Genomic DNA, 17630 nt, shown 5'->3' on the forward strand with positions numbered 1-17630 from the left:
AATTTGTTAGCTAGAGAGTTTTTGATATACGAATTTACGAATTTTACGAATATCCTACATAAAAGTTAACTTTCTAGCTTACGACACAAAATAACACGAATCCTATGAATTCTGAAAGTAAAAGAGTTAGTAACTTCAGTAAAATGAAAATACATATTACATAAAAAAAACTCGAAAATGAGGCATTAAATGAATAAATGTATGTTTCGTGCTTTTTGTTAAGGTATTTGCTCAGTTTTGCGTCCATTTCCCTCCAGTTCTCTCTCTCTTTTTTTTTTTTTTTTTTTTTTTTTTTTTTAAACCAAAGTGTCTAAATTTTATGTTCGACATTACAGTTTCGGAGCACGTTTCATATTTTTGGACAGGTCAGATTTTTATGATAATTCTCAAGAGGCGTATAGGAATTTCGTAGGTTTCTTGCCGTTGCATGATGAATATTTCAAATGTCATGGGCGTAATGGAAGTTTTGTTATTTTTAGTAAGGAAATTATGGTAATAAAAACTTTACTAAGAACCGTTTGTACGCTCATTTTCCTTGTATTAAAGTTACGTATGCCTCTCATACCTTACATTGAAACTTTTTTCATGAAGTTCCTAGTTTTAAGTTTTATAATGTTCATTAATTTCTGTATTGTATTTATGCATGCCATAAATAAATTAATAATGTGATATAAAACAATATACATTTTTTAAATCATATTAGACTTTACACAATTTTAGTAAAATGCACTAAAAAATTTTAAAAAAAATCTTTACTGTCATAACATTACTGGTCAGTTAAAATTAAATCACGAAACTGCTAAACAGCAATAATAAATTTTCCAATCAAAATATCGCAGAGAAATTTAAATAAACCGAATGTTATCATTTCCACAGAAAATTCTTTCCTCTAATTAGAATAGCAACGAAATATGGCATGATCTCTCTTTCTAGGTTCTCCAACGTATACGAAGTTACATTCAGTTTATCTCAGTTTTTCTTTAAAAGTCCGCTATTTTAGTGTCTTTCAATCGTTATTAGCAACTACGAGTATTAAATATGATTCATAAATTCTGGAAAAGTATTGTCAAAACTCGTTAACTAAGAGACAGATACCGAACAAGCTTCACTCGGTAGAATACGTAGGATGCTTGCAAAGTTCTGGAATTTAGGTATAATTTTTAAATTTTGTCAGTATTCATCAGGATTACAATGCAGGTTTTCGACATAGTCCCCAGTTAATTCAATACACTAATCTTAATAAAAAAACGTATTTTTAAGCCATCCTCAAAGACTTTTTTCCGTGTCTCCTCTCCAACACCGGGCAGGGTTAAACGCTCAAATCGAACATCTGTATTTACAAATCTGTATTTACAATTAGTAATTTCAAAGATTCAAAACAATGAAACAATGAAAACAAAGCACATTAATTAATCAAGATCAATTATCAAATGTACTGAAAACTAGAGTACTAGCATAAATTTTAACTGCTGTTGTTCCGCATATGCAGTTAAAAGAGATTCGAGAGAAGAAGAAGGACAAGATGAGTAGGGCCTTACATTGTCAGTGAAACCTAATGTTTTAATTGCTGTGAGTTCTTTAAAATCTAGTGCCAGCCTTTCAAAATTAATCCAGCGTTTGTTTATAGTAAAATGACGAATGTTTCCGAGTGCCAAAGTTTCAAATCATTCCAGTGCTTTGAAGACCATCGTTCTTTCTGTGAATCATTTAGTACTACAGCTATTCCATCGTGTAATTTATGCGTCAACAATCCTCTCCGTTGAAAGTTAGGGTAAAATCCTACGAGAGACCACACCCTTGGCAACAAACTGGTAAAGTTCAGAATCACCCACTGCTTCGCGCGTTTCTCAAAATCGACAACTTGAAAATAACAAGTCAAATAATTGCACAAACTCGGTATCCATGTACACATTGACCTATTTTCACTTAAAAAAACATCAGAGAATTGCACAAACTTGGAATTGCACACTGCCTTGACTTTGTCCATGTACATATCGATACGCGCCATGTAAGTGAGCACGTCAAGGGTGTGGGCTCTGCTAAGGTCCAACCAAAGTTAGTTCAAAGTTGCTTCTGTCGTCCAAGCTGAACTGAAAAATGGGAATGGTTTTTCTTGCACGATTTATTTCGATTTCTAACATTTGGGATATGTTTTTTAAAGGTTTTATTTAGTTCAACTAAAAATATCATATTGAAATTGCTAATCATTATTATTTTATTTAAAATCTGAATGCATATTGCTGTTTATTCTAGTATTGGATTACAAGTATAGAATTGTTTTGTGAAAAATTGCATTAGAAATTAGAATATTAATAATTTAGTAAAGTAAGTAAAGAAATGTTCGATTTTTAGTTATTTTTAGGGAAAGCTGTTGAAATAAATAATTATATCTTTGAATTTTTGTTGAAAATTTTGAATACGAATTTTATAATTATTCTAAAAAGGAGGTAGATATAAAAAATAAGTGAAATTAGTACAGATAGGTAATATGGAATTATAGTAAATGCATGTTTAAAATTTATGGGTGATTGTATGTTAAGTGTAGAGTACGTTGAGGGAGTATTGGCTCAGAAACAGAGGCACGTTACTACATCTGTACACCCTTCAGGGGCTCACTCTTTTGAGTACGGGTGTGGCAGTCCCGATGTACGCTAGCCCTTCAGGGGATCGCTTTGGTGAGACGGGCGTCACGTCGCTGTTAGCCCCAGTGATCTGTCTCACTTTCTTTTTCTCCTTTTCCTGTCTTCCGTTTTTCCCTTTCTTTCTCCCTTTGTGGTTTTCTTCTCGGAGGTTTGGGGCTCCAGGTGAGAGACTGCTACATCTCTTTGTTTCAGCTCCTCGCTGAATGTAAACTGCCCGCGTGTTTGCCGTGCGTGGAGACCCGTAAGGCTGGAAAGGAGGGTTCTGGTAGTTGAGGGGCGAGGTACTGTCCCCAACACACTGTTTTGGCCTCTGCTTCAGTTTAAACGGTGGTACATACTGGCCCCGTATGTATCAATGGGCTGGTCAAGTTTGTTTTTGGCTTGGGGTGAACATCTTGAATTTAATTCCACCTTCCACATATAAAAAAATTACTACTCTCAACATTTTTGGTAATTTTGATAAGAGCAGTACTTGCGACGTTGTTTTCCGACACATCTTTGAAGAGCACAGATGCAGGTACAACAGCCATACCCCTATATACGGATGACTCAAAGTCCAATAATCAAGTTGGAATGGTATTTGTGTGTTGTGATACCAAGAAAAGCTTTAGGCTGCCTGAAGCCTTTTCTGTTTTTTCTTCAGAAATATTTGCCATCTATGCTCTGATATATATTTCTAGACAGCACTGCAAGAAATACATCATCTATACGGATTGCAAAAGTGCTCTGATGTCGATGAAAACCTTCTATAATAATGACAACTCTTTAGTTTGGGAAGTAGATAAGCTAGATCAAAGTTTGAAGGATCAGGGTTACAGCATCATTTACTGCTGGGTACCTGGAGATGTTGGAATCAAGGGAAATGAATTATCAGATATTGCAGCTAAGTCGCCTGTTGAAAGGGTCGACCAGTCTATTCCCTTTAGAGATATTCAGAAGGACATCAAAAGCAGAATTTTGGATAAATGGCAGAAGTTATAGGAGACTCAAGTGAACAATAAATTGAGACGAGTAAAAGCCCAGGTGCAGTGCTGGGAATTGAATAGAAATCGTAAGGAAGTCCTATTGACTCACATTCGTATCGGTCATTCAAGAATAACTCATCAGTATTTACTGAATGGAGGAAATGAACCTATATGCAGTTCATGTAATTCTCTTTTATCCATTGAACGTATTTTAATTAATTGTTCTCTTTTTAATTCTCATAGGTCACAGTTTTTTCATAAAACAAATCCGACATTGATGGATTTAATTGAGGAACAACCCCATTTAAATACCTTTAGTTTTTTGAAAGCAATTAAAATGTATCATAGCATTTAAATTTTAACTACATCTGGTCTTTTAACGTAAACCAACTTTAGACAAGTGTTTTCCACACAGAGAATAATTTTAAACATAGCTTTCAAATTTCTACCATTGCTGTCTTTTTATTTCATACCTTCATTTTGTTGTTATACACAATTATGTCACGCAGTTATACTGTAATTTTGCATAGAAGTACTTTTGTGCGATTCTGGCGATTGTTTCCGTATTTCCACATTTGTATATATAACTCTACGCTTGGCGCATCATAACTGGGATATGCACCAAAACTCATCACCAACACCAACAATTACCTCTGTACAGTTGTTTCTTTTACCCTCTTCATATAAGATTGTTGAAGGCTCTCATTTTATGAGTGTAATTTTTTATATATTATTATTACTATTATATTTTTATTATGGAATGTGCTATAGCAGTTCACAAAGGCCAGTTACCTTATAAACAAGGAACGGAGGCCTTTATATGTAACTGGCTTGATGGATATGTTTGTTTAGAAATACTGCGAAGCTTTCAATTTGTTAAAATCAGAAATTGCAAACGAAAGATAATATCGGTGAATCCAAAATTTCTCAAAATGTTATGTAGATTATATTTATGGTGTAAAATACAATTTATCAATATGGAAATTAGCATCATAAATATTTATCTGTGTTAATTTAATTATAACTAATGATTATCTAAAAAGTTTTTATTTGTGATATTCTGTGATAACAAGAACTTCCCTGAAGAATAATGATTGTGTGAACTCTCAAACAAAAAGACTTTTGGACTGAAATGTTGAAACATTTAATAGGACTCTAAGAATTAAATTTATTCTTAAAAATTGATATTTATAAATTATATTTTACAGCTATTTACTTAATTATTGCCGATCAAAATTTTATGATATACGTTTTACTTCGCTTTCTAGTGCTTTAATACCTTTTCTTTAACCAGGCCTCTCTGTCGCTACGCCTTTTTCTCCTTGAAGGGGGATGAAAGAAAAATAAAGAATATGTAAAAGATTAAATTAGCTGTATAAGCCTGTTGTGATATAAAACAAACTTAGGAGTAATGACTAGCAGGAATTTTAATGGCGTAAAAAATGTTGATCCATAATGAACAAGGATTAAATCGAAGACAGATTAAATCTTCATTTTTTATTTTAGCATCATGTTGCGGCCACAATCAAGCTGGGACATTAATTGTGCCTATACCAAAAAAGTTTACATTTTAGATAAATTTGCAGTAAGATAGCAGGAGCAGACAGACAGCAGCCCAGCTAGGCCAAAGAGTAGAAAGCAAGGCTGAGTTAGTTTTGGTTCTCAATTCATTTTGATTGGACAGTTAATATTTCTGTAAAATTACTATTGGCTGTCTTAGTTTTAGTTCCATTTACATCATCAGAATTACGTAAGACTTACATGACATAGAATAGTCTCGAAATGATGCTGTGCAAATAGAGGTTCCTATTTTTATAATTTATAGAGAAGGAAAATTAATTTACGCAGCAAATTTAATCTTTTACATATTCTTTTTTACTTCCTTGTACGAAGTAAAAAGGAAGTATTTTAATCACAAAAAGTTTCAGGCAGCATATTTCAACTAAAATATCAATTTTGACCGCTATCAAATGCAATTTAACGATGCTTTTGCGTGACATCTGTACGTAAGGACAAAATAAAAGACTCTTTTCCTCTAAAAAAAATTATAAAACTGCTTTAAAATGAATTCTGAAGAGAATTTTTCGTGGTGCCTGCATTTACGTATGTATCTCGCATAACTGAAAAACGAGTAGCCAAATTTTGTATATAGGACTGCTATAACATGTAGATGTGCACCTCGTATTTTGGTTGCAATCGGCCACACCAAACGTATATATATCCACTCTGTTACCCGGCTCAGTGATCTCAGTTTCTTTACTCTTATATGTTTGTAAATTGTGCATTTTTTACTTTAAAAATGATTGAATTATGTTGTTCTTATCTTTCGGTTAAGGTTTCTATGCCTTTAGGAAATCTGCAAGCAATATTTGTAGAATTATCAACAATTTAAAAGCTGTTTAAATGCGTTTAAGCCTAATCTTTAAATAACATGGCTGGTATGTTTGTATACATTTGAAACAGCAGAATAGTAGATGTTTAGCCTATCTAGAGAGACTAAACTTGCAACAACAAATATAACGCCTTCATTTATTATTGCGAATTAAATCATGCTTAATCCTTTCTGGAATGTTTTCGAGGAAATAACTGTTTAAGATTTAGTTTGTAATTTTTAATATAGACATTTTGAGTTTTTATTTATTTTTGCGTTGTCGCAAAGTGAGAACTGAATTAATTAAACGAGAAGTACTGAATCCTCTGTGAAAAACTATTTCTTTTTTGTTTTGTTTGCTTAATTTCTTTTATGCATCGTTCTATATTTATTATAGTATTTCAATAGAACATGTGGCAACGATTAGATAATTCTCCAAATGATATACGTTTTGTGCACTCTGAGTTAAAATATGAACGAAATATAACGCTGTTAAGTGAACCTGGCGCCAGAGTGTCGCTATGGTAAACAAATATAGTGAATTTTAAAGAGTGCATTTATTGTATTGCATCTTATATGCTATCGACGAAGTATATTTAATTCAATCCAATATGTTTAAATGAAATGCAAGAAAATGCGTTATAATTTAATATTCCGTACAAGCAAATCATGTGGTGTACACATCAGATTTTTTTCTTACATATATATGTATGGATCTTTACATGTATTGACGTTAAGTACTTATACAGTACGGGTTTTTTAAGGAGATATTCAGGCTTTGTAATGTTTGAGCAATTATGCCCTAATACAGCATCTGACATGATGAAACTATTTTTTATTTTCAGAAATAAACGAATTAAAATGTGAAACTCGATACTGAACAATATAGAATTTCTTGATATAACTTGTATTATATTGATAAGCTGTGATAATTTATACGAATGCTATCTATTATTAATAAAATCTGATGTCTAAGGGAAGACCTCCTTTCGGATATTATATTCGTAAATGGTTTTCCCTCTGACGGTTGTTCTAAACCTTAAAAGCCTTAGTTAGGTCTAGAATCATTGCCATTGTATTCCTGGTATATTTCATTTTGGAAATCTTTAATACTCCAATAAAAAATTCGATGGATGATACTGTGTCCACTCTAAATACTATGTTGCTGTTAGAAAGTTAGCTGCTAATTAATTCTTCAAGATAATCATTTTAATCAGCTTACGAGGGATACGAGCATGAGGGAATTTCTTCCCTCAAAATGTATCTTTGATATCTTCAAAGGTAATAACAAATTTATTTCAAAAGAGTTATTTTTTAATAAATTTTGAATTAGCATACAGCATGAGGGGTTTCAAAATGATCTTCACAGCTGTCAACACTCTCATCCTGCTTCACATACATCAATGCTGTTAGATATTTAATTATAAATGTCATCTAGGTTTTATTTACCTTAAATACAAAATATTCTTTCCACTAAAAATAAATATGATAATATTCATGCGACTGGGAGTTGTAAATATATTCTCGACGCTAAAAACCACGGCATTTGCAGCAAGAAAGCAAATAACATCCATGCATAAACTATAAATATAAACCTTTTGATGTGTAGCACTGCCAAGAGAGTACTTTGAAATCCGATAGTTCTGGCATTTCGATGCGAGAAAAGATCAAGAAAGCAGGCGAAAGTCTGGTTTCTCTTGAGTTATTAGAATCATTTTCATGTGAATGGGCAAGAAATGGGAAAAAAAAATATTTAGCTTTCGAAAAGTAGTAGGTACCTGTTTTGGTTGTTTCTATTGAAGATATTCTCGTTGAAATATGCTTCTACTTTAAACAGTGCATATTTTAGAGTATAATACTGATAAATGAAAACTTACAGGCGGGGAAACTATAATACATAAGCTTTTATAAATATAGAAAGAAAATCGGTTTCAACGGTATAATTTAAAAGCAACGTGTATATGGTAATGTATACATATTATTGCGGTAATAAAATATTAGGTATTGTTGTGATTATTCAATATAAAATGTATGCATATGAGAATATAATCTTAGACTTTATACGCGGGGTGTCCAATAAATCTGAGCACTTTTAACTGATTTATTAAATGCATCTGACAGCCAACGGTCGGGCGATACGATTACCTAACACTGTAGATATGTATGTATGAATGAATATATGTTTGGTGAAGGATTCTCAGCACATTTGGCGTCCCAGAAAAAATACACATATCCTAATATTCTTTTAATAACAAAACCGATTTTATCAGTTCCTCTTTTAAGTTAGAAAGAAAGCATTTCTCTCATTTTAAAAGCGGGAAATTTGCCTTCAGCGAAAATTACCTGGATAATAGTTCTCGAATATAATCGTTCAGCATTTTATATTAATTATCTCTAAACTAAAAATTATTTTATCTAACTGTAGGCTTGTTTGAAACACTTTTACAACAATGAATAACTCTTTTAGCAGACGAATTATGGAGTAGGAAAGTTTTATATATTTCACACTTATCTTTCGTATTCTGGTATGTATTCTTGGAGCATTCTGTTCAACTCTTCTGTAAATCATTTACAAATGCTTAAAGATAATTTCGATAGAGGAATAAATTTGCTCAATTCCTCATTTAGATGTGAAAGGGAAGTTTAATCATTACGTCAAAAATGTGAAATATGTTCACAGATTATTGGACATACGGGTGACATACCCGGATAATATCTAAACGTCAGATAACATTCCATTTATTCCCGAACGATTTATGATAATAAAAGTATTCCCTTCAATGTATGATTCTTTTGGTTCATTTCTTTAACTCTGAATATACTACAGATATGTACTTTACAGAATCGTTTAATTTTATTTCAGATTTTACGTGCCTGAAGTTACGAGAGCTTGTCGTCCCAGCGGTGGTGGTGAGAGGAGAATCCGTCTGGTTGAACTGCACATATGATCTGGAGAACGAGAAGCTGTATTCCATCAAGTGGCACAAGAACAACGTGGAATTTTACAGGTACCTGCCTGAAGACAAACCGCCTGGGCAAAAATACGACCTGAACGGAATATTTCTTGATGTAAGTATGCCCTTGTATTATAATAAACATTTGTTTCAGATTTAATTACTTCAGCCCCGCAAAAACGTGCTTTAGCGTAATAACGTGAACAATGGCTACTAACAAGAACATTGAGTCTTTTAAGGCGAAGTAAAATTTCTCGTTAAATGAAAGCTTCATTTATTCATGAAAGTTTAATCATTTTATTGAAAGAATTGATACTTGTTTAATATTACTGTGTGTCACAATGTATGAAATGTATCTAGTCTTCTTCTGTCTTTAGCTTAATGATCACAAATTTCTACACATGACAGTTCTGGAAGCTAATGTAAATCATGGAATCTAAGAACGCCTTCATTAAAATATGTTTTTATAACCGTATCTCAGGTTCTTTCAAGCTAATGAACCGTCGTTTCATAAATGCTCATATAACCAGCAGTTCAGTGTTTGCTCATAAGGTATTCCCATTAATAAGGAATTATCCTTAATCAATAGAACAGCATATATTTCTTGAAATTTTCTTAATCACTATATAAAAAACTGGCATATTTATTTGGGTTCACCCATTCAGAGATTTCAATTTATCTTCTGAGTACCAATATACGAAGTCGTTAATGTGTAACCTTTATCTACTAATATTTCTTCACCACCTTCGTCCATAGATTCATTTTCGCCCTCAATCTGTTGGAACCTCGTTTTCCATTATCTTTGAAAACTTTATTTCATTGTCGTAGCCCAAGCGAAGATGTAACTTTCTGAATAATACTGTTCAGTCACATGTCATTTAGTGCAAAGTTGAAATTAAAACCATTATAAACAGCAACCTTAAAAATAATAAAACTATTACTCTATACTTTTCCACTAAAAGAATGCAGCACAGGTATAAAACGAGGCATAACTGCATAAGATTTATGTCACATTAGGTCTAAAATACATAAGCGTAATAAGTTAATCGAAATAATCTCTAAATTATACCTCCTGATATCCAGACATATGCTGATGTGACTGTACGTAAATTTAATATACTATAAAATTAATATTGTAAAAAGAGGAAGCTTCCAAGCCACTTATTGTTTGATACAAAACTTTTACAAGTAAAATTCTAATAATTAAACAGACCATTTTTTGTAGCAAACTGATTCTTTTTAGCAAAAATATCAGTTTATTGCTACCAATTGCTTACATTTTTTTTGCAAAACTCCAACACAGCAAAGTACAATAGGAAATTACAAAAATAACTACTTTTAATGGAGAACCAAGGACATAAAACTTAATAGCTACGGTCACGAACAGATGACTTGATGGATGTAAGCTCTTTATTCAGTTTATAGAGCAACAAAAAAATTACACATTAGGGTTTCATAAGCTAACCTTTGTTCCGTCTGACTATGTTTGCCATAAATAATTCAAGTCCTTACATCAAGTCGGTTATTAACCCATGCAAAGATACTAATAAAATAGCTTGTTAAAATATATGTAGCACAAATGATAGCTATTGAATACAAGTTTTCTCACAAATAGAAACTAACAGAGTGTTTGTTTGAATCGACAATGGTTTTGCTAGCGCTAACATTGATCTACATAAAAATAACAGGTTAAATATTATTATTTTACTGTATATATTGTGTAATATTTAATTCAGGAGTTTAATGTAAATAATTGGGTAAAATGAGATTATTCTTGAGGAAACTCTTCACTACTTGCCTTAAGAGGAATATTTATGAAATTTCGATCACATTCAAGTGTATATGTAGGAAACCTCGAAACTCCTGAGTAGCTATCTTATTTTCTAAAAGGAAACCGGAACAAATTGCAACTGTTCGGTAGTCTTATTCTTTCGGCCACTTGTAGATCCATAAATATTTAGACAGAAAAGGACAATAAAATGAATATTCTTGTTCATTTTATTACTCTTTAAACTTGAAATGTCGTATGACATTCAAGTACCACTTACGCTAACACACACACACACACATATATATATATATATATTGTATGATCTTAAATTCACTTAGTTCGAAAACAGGTTATTCTAATACTTGCGCAGTTTAATATTTATTTATTAATTATTGTTCATTAAACGGCAGTTGGTTTGTTCTCCTTGAGGAGTCAACTAATTTCCGATCAATATCAATAATTACTTGCTTCTAATTTAATTTCTTTTTCCAATTGAAATTTTGTTATTCATGATTTACTTCAAGTCCCCGTAAAACATTTTTAACAATTTACATTCAAGTTACTTTAAAACAATTTTCGGCATTAAACTTCCTACCTATGCGCTCACTCTTTTTAGATACTTCTACTTAAATTAATATTAGGAGATAATATAATCAATATTTCTTTAGTAAAATATATATATATATATATATATATAATTACTTATTTATAGACCTCTGTTCTCATAAATGAAGGAAGATTGAAAGAAAAGATGACATAATCACTTATCTGATTCAATGAATAGAGCTTAAATTTGATTTCAGTTGGAGACTCTTGCTTTATAACCTGACACTTATGAACTCTTTAGGAATTTAGCACTGACAGAAAATTATAGCCGTTCAGAAGACTTACAATCCTGAGTTCTAAACGTCAGAAGTATGGGCTTATGTATCAGAGGTATGGATCATGAAGTATGGGCGTATGTATCAGAAGTATGGGTCATGAAGTATGGGCTTATGTATCAGAAGTATGGGTGTATGGCTCATTATATCTTTATTGCTTCATTAAAATAGCAATAAAATAAACTTCTCAAACTTTTGAGGCAGGTCTTTATTTCAGAAGGATTATACTCGTACCTTTCTGCCTTTCTGAGAATGGTTTGGCAATAACGTGAATTCAACCTTCCGTTTCAAAAGCTAAACTTTCTAATCAATCTCTTAAGCATCTCTAAGTACACTGGTGTGCAAACATTAAGGACGAAGTTGAAAAAATCAGCTTATCAGTGGAACGAAAAGGCAGAGAGGACTGGAAGGCTAATCAGGAGATCTAGTATCGTCAGGTACATTACCACATGCGCATATATGCAGCTAGGTGTATTGGGAGAGTGTTGGAATGGTATAAAAATCGCTGGAGGTGTGAGCTCAGCATTTTGGAGATGCTATTGCACGGCATATATCAGTTTGAGTGACTTCGAGTTCCTGCATCAGAGTGAAATGTCGAACAATAAACCTGTTAGACGACATCTATATGCTTTTACCCGAGGTCGAATCATTGGAAATACGAACGTCGAAGTGTGGCTGGGGAAATCGAGATTGATCACAGAATTGTTTCACGACTTTGGAGAGCATTTTAAACTACAGGAACAGCTATCTGAAGGTTCAGCAGTGGTCGTCCATGAGCAAACCATAGCAGCGGACGACCGGTTATATTGCCCTATAGGCAAGAACGAACATTCACCAAACAGCGGGAGAAATCTCAAGATACATGGTACATTTGCATTTTATCATGGCCAGAAGGCTGCATAATTCTGTACTGTTTGCACGACGACCTGTACGGTATATACTATTAACGCCTGCTCATTAGAGAAGGCGTTTTCTCTGGTGCAGAGAACACCAGAACTGGACAGATAATTAATGAGGTCGAGTACTCTTTAGGGATGAGAGCAGATTTAGACTGAGTTGTGATTCTAGACGCATACACACCTGGAGAGAGCGGGGAACAAGAAATAATCCCTTCAACATCATCAAAAGGGACCGGTTTGGAGGTCACGGAGTTCGTTTTTGGGAGAGACATAATACTTGGTAGCCGTACCGACCTTCACATCTTCCAAGGATATTCAGTCACCGGGGACTGGTATTGTAATGAGTTTGTCTTTCCTTACATGCGTCTTCTCACAGATGTTATGGGTCATCTGTTCCTCCTCATGTTGAATTAAATTGTGAAACTTTACTACAGGTTACTCTAAAGGTTTCTAATGTCACTCCTTACTGCGTGTATTTCTGATGTGAATGGAAAACACGCCCTGATAACAATCGAAAAGTCCGAAATTCGAAGCTCAGCGAGACCAGTTCATATTTTTCACGCCTCTTGATCCGAAATAAAATGCCTCATAGACACTACAACTGTACTAGTCGTTCTTCCAGATGTTTTAGGGTCTATTAGATTGCTGAGTTATGCATATACTTTAGATGTATTTATAGCTTGTTACCTAATGCATAATATCGCATTTAAGCAGTAACTTATTTCCTAAATCACAAGTAGATATGAGACTCGTAAAATATCACGAAAATCTCTGCGCTTAAAACAGTGAAGTCGTAGAACTTCCAATTTTCAAATTAGTCACCTTTTAACTTTGCAAAGTAATCATGGGCTTAAACACAAACCATGTTTGAAATAAGAGATTTTTCGACATCTTAAGCTTGAATATTTCAAATTACTATTAAATAAATGACCAAAAGAGATCTTTTCTAGAAGTTATCTTTCTAAATTACATTAAATATCTGAAATATTACTTACAACTAAAGTTGAAATGTAAATGAATGCAAATGCTAAAATCAGATAAAAAAATTAATTCCCATTCTCTTTTCGTAGGAAATCCCTTGCCTGAAAAGTTATTTGTAAATGGTATAATATCAGTCAATACAGTTTACAGTGTTATGTGAAATGTTTGCGATTAAAAAATTCATTTATCAATAGCTAGCAGTTGCAGCTAAAGAAAAATATAAAAATTGTCTTATGTTTTACAGGTATTATTAAGCAACAGTAGATATAAAAATTTCATCATATCAGGAGAAGGACTTTTTATAGCCTTTCTAGATAGCTAAAGAAACATTAGGTACGTAAAAAGCATAGAGGAAAGAACAGACGCAACAAAAATGTTGATCATCTGCTGTTGTGTAGTTCCGTATCTTGTCACAAGATCCCAATAAATACTAGATTTGCCAAAAGAAATGTGAAATTAATAGTCATGCTATCAAATTAAATTTTTGTGCCTCCTATGATTTTAGAATTTAAAAAATTTACGCATGTAAGAATTATATATTGCATTAAAACTTTTCTTTATCTGACACATCTGTGTCCGCTGTAAATGGCTTAATAACAGAATAATCAATTATCTGCCTCCTTACATATGGCTACCACCTTCACTTAATGTTCCATGTCGGAACTGTTAATTGCCGGGGATACCTTAACGAACAACTGAATAAGAACAATGTTAAAATTTCAATATGTCTTCGAAATATATCAAGATGGAAATCAAAAAAACACACCAAAAAGAGACCTTGTTGCCTGAATGGAGTTGTCTGGAAGAATAGTTCCTTGTTGTCTGGATGTTTACATACACTTTGTGATTTTAATTGAGCTACTATCAAAAATTACGCGTAAAATAATTTTAAATAAAAACTAGCATCATTATAGGTTTCGTCACATGTAATCTTAATACTATTAATCAACCTTTGACCATCATGCAAATTTGACTGTAGTTTAGTATAATCAAAGAAAGGGCAGAGGTTAAGTTAGTTAACTAAATTATAATAAAAGTGAAAGAAATCAAGTAAAATAATTTCTTCGTTGGCGGTATAATTGAATAAAATATAGTCTACCGCCCATCTAAGGTAGTGGTTAGCGACTCTAATTGCCGTACCGAAGGACCTGGGTACGAATCCCAGAGAAGGCATGGAGTCTGTAAATGTATAGTTTCTGTGCGGCTTGGGGACACTCAAAATACGTGACGAGCCGAATGTCCTCTCGAAAGCTTGAAGGTAGGGGAAAAGAGTAGGAGATCCTCGGACCCGTCATCCGCGGTTGCTTTCCTTCAAAATAGGGGGCGGAGCTGAATCAAGTCGTAATGTCAGCTGTATGGTGCCCAAGGCTCTTGCCAACGACAGACGCAATCGTGCCTTCTTGCCAAAATGAATTTCGGAGGCTTGCTCCGATATCAGACAAGTGAGATTAGTCAAAACAACAACAACATAAAATATAGTCTAGTTCAGTGTCAATATAAACAGAAAATATTAATTCAAATTAAATGTCTAACTGAAACAAAATTTAATTATCCAGCGAAAGAAATTAGTTTTAAGACGGATGTTAATCTTATATGACTGCCACAAATGAAATTGTGTTTGTCAGGATTTTCAACAAAAAAATTAAGAGAATATAAAACCTTGATTTTCAGTAATAAGTGTTTTTAAAGCACTTACCAGAATCCATAATTATTAAGTTAATGTTTTTAAATTTATTAAATTTCTCGTTAAATTAAAAGTTAATCAACTATTTTGATTTAGTTTGAAGGTTACAGATTTTTTGCAGTCCCGCATTTTAAAACAGTAATAAATTGTCCTATATTTATAAAGATAAAATATTCTCGCAAAATTTAGTGTTCAATTGTTTAATGACACAGAATTAAAACTCAGTGTTGCAAAATTAACAGTTGTCACTGAAGCAGTTTTCTGTCGTTATTGTGTTAGTTTTTATCATAGAAAAGTATCGCAAATAAGATGATTAGATTTTATAAAATATGTGTGTTTGTTTGACTAAAAACTGATAAACATAAAATTTAGGTAAAGTCTTTACATCAACACTCGTAACACCACTCGGGAAGGGGAGTGTTATATTTTTATACATTTACAGTTTCACCTTTCTCATGTTAGGCTTAGAATTGCGTAAACTTTCCTTTGTCATTCTGTAAATATTTACGTTTTGTATGTTTAGAATCAATAACTAATCGATAAGCTTTCCATTAGCTTTTAGGAAATTGATATAAAAGTTTAAACAGAATGTGTCTGCACGCATGCTCTGAAAGTTGATTTACAGTTGCGTGAGTGCAAGATTCTCATTTCTTTCCCAAGAATATATTCAAAGCAAAACTAAGTTACTTAGAAATATCTGTTACTTATATTATGAAAGAACACGTGCAATGTGAATCAAATTTCATATTTTTTCCTTAATAATGCAGTTTTAATATTTAAAAGCTTTCGTAAAGAAATATGACATGTTTAAGGATTTTTAGTGAGGCATAACATACTATTATCAAGAAAATCTTCTTCCTTACATTAAAGACTTAACTTTTCATGTGTCATAATAGAACTGTAAAAGCTAACTTGTCTAGTTTCTATTATAAGGGCATTAGAAAAAAAACATTACTCTATCATAGTATTTTCACATGAAGATACAAAATCAGTAACAGGTTGCATTTACCTCTAAGGATTTTTTTCCTGCTTCTGAAAAACTGGTAAATATAGTACTTATATCACAAGCAAAAATAGTTGAAGAAACAAATTGTCATTTTAGGTTTCATTACAATTTACAGATTATTACATTTTTACTTCCAGACTAGAATTGCGGGTTATATTGCAACATCACAGTACGACTTTTGTAATAGGTTTCTCAGGTTACTAAAAGTCAGTTAATGTCAGTTAGTTTATTGGAATAAAGGCTAGAAAAAGAAACTAATTTTTAATGATGATTAATTGAAAGGTTTTTTAAAAATAAAACATTAACAAAATCTTATGCACAATTTGTTTTATCTGCGGAAGCACATTAAAAATTTAAAATAAATCTCGACAGCAGAGTTCGGAACCTCAAAGGAAAATACCACACAAGTTTTGCTTGGTCAAATCCAAGCAAAACAAATCAAACTTGGCCAAATCCCAAGTTTCCGAAGAAAAACGGTAAAAACAGGATATAGAGGTCAAACTTATACATGGCATACTTGCATTAGATAAAAAATTGGCTGTAACGTCGATGTAATATCACCAATGGTTGAACAATCTGAAACTAGCTAACGAGTTGCACTTTTTTAAGAAAATGAAAAAATGAGAACGAATTTAAATACACATATTGAGCCGTTATATACCATGAATGTATGGATATCACTCCTTTATAATCTGATGTTACGCGTGACGTGTTGTGTTTTGTATGTAACTTTATAATACATTTGCAAATTTTATTTTAAAATTAAAGTTGTCTCTAACATGGCTTAGTTGAACATTTATTTGAATAATATTGTAGTATTTTATACAATATTTTTTACCTGTACTTCCTTTTTATTTCTCAAACATTATGAGATACTTTCTTTCGGTTAATTTATTCTCTGTTCTCTTTAGATGCCTGTTTCTTCACAGATGTTTATCAAAACGTAATAAAAAATAATAACTAAATTCATATTAAAACATCAAAGGCAATAATACCGAAAGGGAAAAATTTCAAATTTATTTTCTATCTGAAATCTACATTTTGATACGTACAAGAAATTTCTCTTGGTTACACTGTGCAATTCAAGTGTATTGACAGCTAAATGTTAAATTTTCGAACTGATATGGGCTAAATCGCAGAATAGGCTGCATCAGTCGATGCTGTGTTTACTTCTCTTATGCTTGGACACGCCTTTCTATGACGTAATATTGGTTACGCCTCTTCTTAAAAACAAGTTATAAGTATGCTATAGCTTCGTAGTTAAAGAAAACTTAAATTATATTTTAACTGAGTTGAAATGGTAGGTTTATAATGTTCTGCGCGAGATTTTTTTAATTATAAATCTACTATTATGTGTTGTGTGGTTGTGTTAGCATTTAACGCAACGAATTATCTCACACAAATGTATTATTAAAATACCAAACGATTGAAAACGATCATTAGCAAACGAATGAAAATATTGAATGAATGAATTAA

The 17630-nt window shown here is 32.3% G+C and overlaps 1 protein-coding gene across 1 annotated transcript in view; it reads left to right on the forward strand.

Annotated features, from left to right (window-relative positions):
• Positions 1 to 17630, forward strand: part of LOC118198753 (synaptogenesis protein syg-2-like) — a 191774-nt gene that overhangs the window by 111823 nt on the left and 62321 nt on the right. The window contains exon 2 of the mRNA XM_035370512.2: positions 8842 to 9047. Coding sequence (XP_035226403.1) covers positions 8842 to 9047 — 206 coding nt within the window. The remainder of the gene's footprint in view (positions 1 to 8841; positions 9048 to 17630) is intronic.

Source organism: Stegodyphus dumicola, chromosome 7 (assembly GCF_044657685.1).
Source record: "Stegodyphus dumicola isolate Sdum_Otavi_A_Nest chromosome 7, ASM4465768v1".
NCBI classification, from domain to species: Eukaryota; Metazoa; Arthropoda; class Arachnida; order Araneae; family Eresidae; genus Stegodyphus; species Stegodyphus dumicola.